Raw genomic sequence first — 10,828 nt, forward strand, 5'->3', positions numbered from 1 at the left:
GATTTTCCTTTGTATTAAAACAAAAAACTGCAAAAAACTGAGACAATCACATCCAATAAATTACAGCAATGTCCAAGAAGACAAATTAATAAATTGAAGAACAGATGAATATAGACTGTAACCAATGCCAACATCAAAAGAAAGAAAGAAAGAAAAAAGACTGTCTATCGATCTCCTTCACTGAATTTCAGTGAACAAGACAGCACTAAAACAACACACCCTCTTCACGCAATAAACAGCAACAAACAACAAATTGTGTCAATGTTGATGCATAATGAATAATGTGATTATTATTCCATATTTCATGGGTTATTCTGGATTTTTGGAGAAATGCACAGGCTATATTTTAAAAAAATAGAGGTGAATAGACTAATTTTGCCAATTTCAGACTTGGGGATTAACTCTGTATCACAATAGTGTGTTCATTAAAAACCTGTGATAGTTTAGTTTAAAACCTCAATCCCATTTCTACGCAAAACGCAATGTATAAAATTCCATCTTTAAAAAACAGCTCATCTTCTGACAGCCTCAAACTGGAAATAAACCCAACACAATATCCTGATAATGAGTGCTTTCCTTCTCCCCAAATCGTTTGGGCACTAATCACCCCTCATACAGTGTTTCCTCCTGCCGTCTTTGTCGCTGTTCACGCCTCCATCACACAAAGCGCAGTGTAGCGGTCACTAATGAGACAAGGAAGCTGACATGCGCCTCGCTTTTTTCACGTTTTGGTAAACAGCCGCAGGGTCTAAGGCTATATTCACTGCATGGACACTCGTTCAGCAAATAGTAGACCTACATTTCAACTGATTCTCATACCAGATACAAAATAAATAGGCCTACACTGATGAGTGAGTGAATGCACTTAAAGAATATAAATAATTCTTACACAGCACAAATACATGATGAAAAGTGGCAGAAGTAGTAAAGGCTGCATTACAATTTTAAACTCTCAGAGACCAACTAAATAGCAAATAGTGATACAATTATGAAAAGACTTGCCTGGAACCAAACACACCAACACTGCGAGAACTGATATTCAACATAATCAATAATCATAAATAAATGGGACAGCAAGTCGTCCAGTGCGAAGTTGTTAATATAACTTGATTTCCCCTATAAATGGAAAGTAGCATATCAAATTATGAAATACAAGTAAATATGCAGCTCTCATAAAACACCAGCTGCTGCTTTTTTTTACTTTTATGAATCATATTTTGCAGTAATTAACAACTTAGAAGGACATTCGAGCATTGGCAGTGCAAACAAAAACTCACAGTATACATTTGACACACAGTACCAGCCTTGCATCACAGCAGTGCTATACATTAAGATGAAAAGATGTGTCTTGTCGAGGGATTCAATAAACATGCAATGGCTTGCATTAAAAACAAGAAACTAAAACATACCTTCTCCTCATTAGCTAATGTTGAACATATTTGTTCTACTGGTTTTGATGAATTGCCATCACTTAAATTACAAAGAAAGTTGAAGGAGAACTCCACCGGTTTTACACATTTGAGTCGATTTGAATGGGAGTGTTACTGGATATGTAAAAAAAAAAAGAAGGTGCGGTATAAAGCATTTTGTGTTGCGGCAGTGGGTTTAAGTTGAGTCAGCGTTGATGGGGGCTGAATAATTCTGCTGAGTGACTTTGCCATCGCAAACCTAACACGTATTAGGCAGAAGCTCTTTTTTTTCATAACAATTTCTAAATTATTGTATGAGATGAAACTTTCTATTCATGGGAAGATAAACGGAAAGTGTGTGTGGGGGGAGGGGGGGAGGGTACAAATAAATACACATTTACACTGTTCAGCTGTGTTATTTATTATAGACTGTATTATAAATATGGCATGTTGTTCCGACTTCCGGCCTGTAGGTGGCGAGAGAGTCTGCTTTGGGATGTGTTGCTACTCGTCTATCGATAGGAGAAGAAGACATGTCTACTTCCTGAAGCGAACTTCAAGGTAAGTTAAGTTTTTTTTTGGTATAAACCACAAAGTAGCAAGAATGTATATATGTAAATACCTTTGCGTTTATTTAAAAATGTTTGGCCGTTATGAAAGTAATGTTATACTGTACAAAAACAATCACGTGCCTTATTCCTGAGTCGAGCCCTTCTGTTGCGACAGTCTGTCGCTGGCCTGTCATCTTAGTTTTTTATTTCAAAATTCAAAATTAACGTTTGTCTAAAATTCTAAACGCATCATAAAATCCCGTTGACATTATTTGCGCTAATGGCGTGTGTAGAGTTATAGCTATCTTAGTACAGTAGTCCGACACTGACGTATCACATGTGGAGAAGGGAAGTCGGAAGAGTGAAGTTGACATATTCAGCCGTTAAGGTCTAACTAGGCCATTTATCCTACCAGTGAATCTGTTAACATGATCCGTCAGTCAGACTGAACAATATACAACCTCCGTTTATAACATATTAATACATGAGAAATATACTTAATCTCCAGAGCGAGCCAGAGACCTACAACCGACTAACTTTTAATTTTAGCTTCTCAATACAGAACCTTAAGGTTCAAATGAGGAAGTAAAATGACACGAAACCTGTTTAACTCCTTCAGACCTAAAGCTAGGTTTTTACCAACCTGGGGGTGACATTTGGATATTGTAATTGAATTTATGTTTAATGCCATTTTCTTTTTTACAAGTTAATCCAGTATTATAATGTAACGCTAGTGCAGAAACAGATACGCGTCTAACAGTAAAATCTGGTTTGGTGTCAAGTTCCTGTTATAATCGAGAATTTGAGAATGATATGTTGTATTTTCCCATGTTCTTCTGTAGGTCCAGACAGGTTACTTCCCTGAGACCATCCCTGGAAAGCAAATAGGGACCACAGTATGTGCTCTTTATGTTAGTTGTTTGCTGATCCTTTCTATGGCATGATGGACGACAGTGATTTGGAGATGATGGCCACGCTGTCACGCAGCTCCTCGCCCGGGGATGCCGTGTCTGGCAGAGAACAGAGTTTGTTTGATGAAGATGACGAGTTCTACATCCCTGAGCGAAGACCTTCTCTGGACCTGGGGCCGATTTCAATGGATACAAGCCACTGGTAGGGAGATTTTTACAAGCCCTAAGGACCCTCTCTCTCTCTCTCTCTCTCTCTCTCTCTCTCTCTCTCTCTCCCACTGTAGGGTAGTAGTTATTGGTAGTATGTTTTATATCAGGGGTCTCAAACTCAATTTGGCTTGGGGCCACCACTGGTATTGTGATCTCACCGGAGGGCCACACAGAAAGCGCAACATTTTTTTTTACATTCATAACATATTTTCGTCCAGCAGTTTCTATACATTTTTATAATAATATTCAACAGTGCAAATATATTTTATTTTTTAAAATAACTTATTGAAACTGCATCGAACCAACAAATGCAAAACCTGAATACATTTGTACTTTATTCTATTTCTTGCCAGACACCTGGCAGCGCTTCTGCTCACACAGCTGAGCCACATTGACCCTGATCCAGGTCACAGTGAAACCCTGATCCAGGTCACATTAAAACCTGATCCAGGTCACAGTAGAAACCCTGATCCAGGTCACAGTGAAACCCTGAGTACAGCTTCACGATGGGCATCACTAAGCCTGGACCTGTACTTGCATTTATTAAAGTTCATAGTCAAGAAAGGTTTCTCACAGATGTGTGCTTCCAAAAAGGTACATGACTCGACTGATCACTTTTGTCAGCTCAGGGAAGGATGGAGGCAATTCTCTCAGAAATGGTCCATCATGTCTGGTTTTCCTTGTGCCTCTGAATTTAGCTTTTAGATCTCTGTTGCACTGCAAGTCAATAAGATCCATTTGCAACAGACTCGGGACTGAGAAATGACTTCATACTACAGATCAAGCTTCATGGGGTGTGTGCACATGAAACATTAATATTACAACAGTTTTTGTTTTCAAACAAAAATATTTACTATATATTTGAGTCAAAATATGTTCTATAAAAAAACAAACTATTTACAATGTTTACACAATGTGCATGTTTCAGTTTCGTTTTTTCAAGAACAGTTTTCAGAACAACATATGTACTATGTATGTGTATGTATGTGTGTACTGTGTACTCTTAACCAGCGCATGGTCGTGTGTCTAGCGCAGAGTAAAACTGAACAGCTGAGCGGAGCAGAGCTGCCGTCTCTCTGTTGACAGTGTTGATTTTTTAGAACACCAAAAGGTCTTTTTTTCTCAGGTGGTAGTGTGTTGTCTGTCTGAATAAAAAACAGTGTATCTTTGCAGCGTATGTGGGTGGGTGGGTCCTTAGGGATTTCCTGAGTGTTCATTGGGTAGTTTCACACAAAATGTCGACTGACACCTGAATCAACAAATCAGGTGAAAGGTGGAGCTCGACACAGACGCCTCAGGCTGTGAGCTCCTATGAGAGGCACGTATGATCACACAGAGAAGTTGGGCGGAACCTCCGGACTTTGGCGCATCTAGCAGCATCTGAAGCTTTTTTCTACTCCGTTTTTTCACGGAGTTATTAATAGAAACGTCCAGTAAACGTTATCTTACGGGCCGCGCGCGCGGACCTCAGAAAAACGCGTCGGCCGCACTAACACTAAACTTTGATGTCAAGTAGGGGGCCACAAAATATCGGCTAGCGGGCCGCAATTGGCCCGCGGGCCGCGAGTTTGAGACCCCTGTTTTATATAGAGTAGTGAAACAACTACCCATATGTTATCATTTGCTTTCTGCAGATGGTACAGTACAAAGTGAAAAAAAATATGACTTACACCCAATGTTCCCTCAAATTTTTTTCAGCACTGAGCAATTTTTTTTCTTTTTTGACCACACATTTCAGTACTGTGAGCAATTCTCAACCACGCGACCTGCCGAAAATGACCACAAGCCTGCGTTAGCCATAGGGGATTCAAAGAGATGACAGCAAATGCATCAATATGTATACAAGGTTGATATTTATTCAATATCCTTTATAATGGCTGGACTTTGGGAAGTTTAGTTGAACTTAAAGGATCTTTGTTGAACTTCAATAAGGGGAGGTTATGACTGGTTCACTGGTTATGACTGATAATGATATATATACAAAAATAAAAGTATCAAAGGTGTTTAGTCATTTCTCAGCAGGTACAACATTTAAGTTTAACTTAAGAAAAATGCTAATACAGTGCTTAATAATAATTATATGCCTATTAAATTGACATGGTGTCATTTTTCCTAAAGGTAGCCTATATAAACAATTTAATAACTTCATATTCTTCATATTTAAATATGTCTGAAAGTTTCATCCTACCTGTGCCAGTTTGGACTATTTCATCTAGCCCCTCATGTTTGAACGTTAGGCAGACCTTTTTCTGGGGCACCTGCTCTGCCTTTCTTTTCGCCATGGTAGCCTATAACTGCTGGAGCAGGGCCCGCCAAGAGGAGCCTAAACAGCGCCGGCCCTAGCTCATGTGGCACTCTAGGCGAGCTTCACTCCTGGTGCCCGGAGGAGGACAGCGGGAGTGGGGGTGCTAACGGAGGCAGAGTGCTAGCAGAGGTACAGAGAGAAAGCGCATGTCGAGAAACGGGACGCTGATTGGCCAAGAAGACTTGACACGTCACATAAAAGATCTTATTATTGCGGAGATGGCTCACTCCTATCTCAGAAACACTGGCGCAAAAAAGATTTTTAACCCCTGAAAAAAAATCATTTGTGCGGTCTGAAAAATCTATTGCGCGGCCACTTCGACTCGCCTGCCCGGCTGCGCACGTGCGCAGCTTAGAGGGAACACTGCTTACAGTGGCCGCTTACAGTGGCTTGTTGTTACACATACCTTGTTGTATGTGTAACAACAAGGGTGGTGTGGCAGCTCAGCAGTTAAATATAGGGGTGATACTTGGTAATATACCTGAATTGAATGTGTTAAATGTATCTACTCTCTTTTTTTAGGCATTATGTGGACCAGGCCTTTTCTCCAGCTCAGAGCTACAGATCAATGACAAGTGAGGGCAACTCAATCAACATGAGCCACGAAGATGGATCCCCCACAAGGTACAGACAAGACAAAGTATTCCAAGCTTAAATCAGTCCATAAATCCATGCATTCATTTGTGCTTGTAGTATTAACATTTCAACATACCGCACCTTGTTGTTACTTTCATTCTAAAGTTGAAAACTGCAATTGCATCTTGTAGTTATTCGAATATAGTTTAAGCCCTCTTGTCATCCTTTCTGGTTTTAGGGTTCAGCTGAACAGAGCAGATTCATACTCTAGCTGCTACTCATTGGACAGTGACGATTGTGAAAAGAGAATCCCCAAGTAAGAAATAAACCCATGAACTCATGACACGTTCACATGTTAATGTGTTTGATTACATACGGAACTGACAGTAAAAAGTGTTTAAATCTCTCCACTGCACATTAGGCCTGAACGCAAAGAAGATACCGTCTTAAAGCTTTCTGAAACACCTGCATTAAACCAAGAGCCAAAGGAGATTAGGCATCCTTCCCTGACGGTGGCGTTCACTTTCAAGGTTAGTTTGCTTTTCCCTTTTGTCTTCACCCGTTTCAAAGAAATGATAAAGAAAATATTCTCTTGTTGGAATCAGGCTATTTCTAAAACCCTTGGGAGGCTGTCCGAGGATAACATGAAGGGATTCAAGCTGATGCTGTGGAGGCGTCACCCACAGTCATTCAACACTCCTCCCCAAGGCTTGGACATGGTGGACCTTGTGGACCGCATGCTTGAGTGTTTCGACCTGGAGCTATCCTTGCAGATCACCAAAAACCTTCTTGAGGACATTGGGGAAAATAGAATGATTGAATATCTCCAGACTTTGTGCATCAGAAGTAAGTAGGCGCTTGTATGTCTGAATGTCCATTATTTCCAGTACTGATCATGTAATCTCAACAAAAGGGATTGATATATTTACACAAAGCAAAGGCAATAGTAGTCAAAGTGCAATTGCATTTAACCCAGTTCACTATCAGTTTGGAAGAAAAGAAAGAATCTTACATATTGAGATGCACATTTTTCTTTTTTCCAGATGAAGTACGTTATAATTTGAACGAGACTCTGAGGAGGCAATACGGCGAAGTATGTGAGGAGTATGCCACGGAGGGAGAGCCGAGATCCGTTGACGATGTCTTTACCGATCTCTACATAACCTCATTATGTGATACTGGCCCAAATATTGAGCATGAGGTCATGACCATAGAAAAGCTGGACAGCAACCGGAAAAAAGGGAAAGCGCTTTCTACCAAGGATATTTTTAGCGCTGAAAGGCTGGAGCAGTCACACTTTAAGTTTATGCTAATCACAGGAGTGGCAGGGTCAGGGAAGTCTATGGCAGTCAGAAAGATAATCCTTGATTGGATTGAAGAGAAGTCCCACCAACACGTGGCCTTCATGTTTCCTTTGCCGTTCAGAGAACTCAAAAAGTTTAAGGATTCTACGGTCTCCGTGTTGGAAATAATACACACACTCTACCCGGAAACCAAGAAACTGAGGGATAATGATTATAGTTGCGAGGACTGCAAAATAATGTTCATCTTTGACGGTCTGGATGAGTACAGCGAGGATCTGGACTTTCAAAACACTACCGTTATCAGTGAAATCACAGATCGCGCCACCCTGAACGCCATCGTGGTCAACCTCCTCAGAGAGAGGCTGGTCTACCGCTGCCTCTACCTGGTCTTTTCTCGACCGCAAGTACAACACTCCATTCCTTGGGATACGCGCTATGACGAGATAGATGTGCAGGGTTTCCGTGACCCTCAAAAGGACGAGTTTTTCAACAAGAGATTTAAGGACCCCGATCAAGCAGCTCGAGTGATTGCGTACATCAACTCCTCCAAAACCCTCCGCATCATGTGCCACCTGCCCTTGTTCTGCTCACTGGTGGCCGATGAGTACCAGCAAATCTTTAGGGGTCAGGTGACGTGGGCAGAGCCGCCCAGAAGCATCACTTACATGTACACAAAGCTGCTGCTTGCACTTAGACAACAACGCATATTTAGAGCTCCAGATCGTAGCCTGGACAAAGAGAGAGACTTCCTCGTAAAAGTTGGAAAGTTGGCCTTCAACATGCTGGAAAAAGGCCAGTATAAGATCTCAAAGTACGACTGGAAAGATGTTGGAATCTCTGACGTGGAGGTGGTGATTAACAGTGGCCTGTGCACAGAATACATCACAAAGCCATATGTCTTGCATCAGGAGAAAGTCATCAGCTTCATCCACCCCACCATGCAAGAGTACATGGCTGCCCTTTATGTGTTTCTCTCCTTTACAAACCAGGGGAAGAACATTTATGAGCCGCAGCTGAAAGACAAGTTCAAGGGGATATTCAAGCCGGCGACACACAAGGCGACGGAGCTGTACAAGAGCGCTGTGGACAGTAGCCTGCAGTGTGACGATGGAAAACTGGACATTTTCCTGCGTTTCCTCCTTGGAATGGCTCTCAAGACCAACCTGGACCTTCTCCAACCATTCTGCACATGTACTGTAAAGTGGCCAACACTCATTGAAGATGCTGCTGCCCTCATCAGTAAGAGGATCAGAGAAAACCATCATCCCGGCAGGAATACCAACTTGCAGCGCTGCCTAGAAGAGCTTCGTTTGTGAGCGACTGTGGCTTAGTGGTTTGCATGCCCATCTTTCAATCAGAGGATCGGTGGTTTGAGCCCCGGCACCGCTAGTCCATGTCGATGTGTCCTTGAGCAAGACACTTAACCCTGAATTGTTCCCGTTGCTGTGTCTACGGTGTGTATAGAAGAAATGTAAGTCGCTTTGGATAAAAGCGTCAGCTAAATGAAATAAAATGTAATGCGAGGCTCATAGACGGCATCCGTTTGAGAAGACTCATTTAAATGTGCAACATCAAGGCTTCCACTGAATTCCAGTTGGAGGAAAACAGTTTGACATGTGCCTGACCACGAAACACGTTTCTTTCGTGTTCAACCAACATATGCACTAACCGAGCTAATTACTAAAATGTGGAAACAGCATCTGTTTGAGAAAATGCAGATGTCATTTGTGTCAATATAGATTTAGATAATAAGGGGCCTTTTTTGGGGAGTTAATTTTGTTCCTGTTTTTATGCAATCAAATATGTTTATTCCCTTGTGTGGCCAGCTTGTGCTTGATATTACTTTTTTTTGTTTACGTTAATATTTTGGCATGTAATGCATTATTCCCATCAAAGAACTGGTAATCCTAAATTGCTAAAAAGTAACGACACTCATCACTGAAAGTACTGGTTGGGGAATAACCATTGGAAAACAAGTTATAATAAGTAGTACAACAAACAATAAATCTCAAGTGAAACAACCACAAAATTCCAACAGACTTTGTCTCATTATTGAGTACATTTTTATATGTTTCAAACGTGTACACATTTAACACAGCCACTGGAATGATACACAAACATAGCAAATGTATATCTTAAGAAATATGAATTAGCGGGCCAGTGAAACGTGGCTCATCATTCCACTTTTTACTGTCGTGACATGAAACGTTTTCTCCTTTTTCCTCTTGCTACTAACATTATGTTCTTTTGGGTCATTCCAGCGGCGTTCGTCACAACACAGGTGAAGTTGGATTTGAAGTCCTCTGACATGACATTCTTCAACATCAAACTCTTCTGTAGGATCGTACCATTATCTAAAGTCGACCTAAAACAAACGGGTTGGATTCGGGATGTTATATCAAAGGTTACTTTGTCCTGCTTTCTAACAGCAGAATGTTGAAGAAAATACACTCTAACTTGCTGCTTACAAATTGTGTATTGATAATTTCACTTAATTTACTAAAACGGCTCTGTTAGGTTGGTTCCATGAAAGTAAAAAGTCATAATACTCACTCCTCTGATTCTACTATTCGGCCACTGCTGAGCAGGTCTTCGGGGAAAGAGCCATTGACAAGCCAGTAGATGAGCGTCACGTCTTTAGTGTTTGCTAACGCTTCGCAGTAAAGAAACAGTTGCTGACCTGGAAGTCACAACACATCCGGATCCATCACACACAAAAGGCTTCACAAACGAATACCCAATAACAGGTTATGTAAGCCGTAAAAACCAAACACTTGTTGGTCATGTGCACAAAGTGTTACCTGGATGAGCTTTTATTTTGACGTAATGCGGCCCAAATATCTTTGGAGATTCATCCTGAGAAACTGAAGAACAAATATAGGTTAGCACAAAACCATGATTACATAAAATCAAATCGTTGTCACCCACAAAATATACTGTACCTGGAAATCCATCTGCAAGCAGCAGACACAGACATCCCAAAGCTGATGCAGATAGAATATATTCACAATCAATCCCACAATACAGTGAAAACGACTGATACTGGCATTATCAAATATTATTTACCTTCGACAACAGAAGATGGCTTCATATCGACTCCTCCAGTGAGATCTTTCTGTCGTTGACTGCGGTTTAGTACGAATATATATACACAAACATAATTCACTTCCCTACGCCCACTCAAACACAATGCATGGACATTTAGTACATGGGGGTTTCCTCAAAACTAGTCCAAACAGATTTTGGCAGTTTGTTGACACACACTGGTTACCTAAATCAGAAATGCTGACTAATTCTCAGCTCTCGGTCTTGTGATTCCAATTTTCTGTATCTAGATATTAATTTATATATATACATATATTATGTGTGTGTGTGTGTGTATATATATATATATATATATATATATATATATATATATATATATATATATATATATTTATATTTATCTATATTTAAATCAATATATATATATTCAGTGGACAATAACTTGGCTTTAAGTGTTGGAAAAATAAACTTCAAGGATGCAGACATCTACAGGTAATCTAAACCATATGACATTTAT

The 10,828-nt window shown here is 40.5% G+C and overlaps 1 protein-coding gene across 1 annotated transcript; it reads left to right on the forward strand.

Moving 5' to 3' along the window:
* Window positions 1–2,903: 2,903 nt before the first annotated feature.
* On the forward strand, window positions 2,904–9,283 carry nlrc3l1 (NLR family, CARD domain containing 3-like 1; the record flags this gene model as incomplete). The annotated part of the gene is made up of 6 exons (XM_079237889.1): window positions 2,904–3,073; window positions 5,909–6,010; window positions 6,201–6,278; window positions 6,384–6,492; window positions 6,568–6,808; window positions 7,006–9,283. 6 exons carry the CDS (start codon window positions 2,904–2,906, stop codon window positions 8,580–8,582), a joined length of 2,277 nt encoding a protein of 758 aa, XP_079094015.1. The 3' UTR covers window positions 8,583–9,283.
* Between the last annotated feature and the right edge of the window lie 1,545 nt (window positions 9,284–10,828).

This window comes from Taurulus bubalis (assembly GCF_910589615.1).
Source record: "Taurulus bubalis genome assembly, chromosome: 2".
NCBI lineage: Eukaryota > Metazoa > Chordata > Actinopteri > Perciformes > Cottidae > Taurulus > Taurulus bubalis.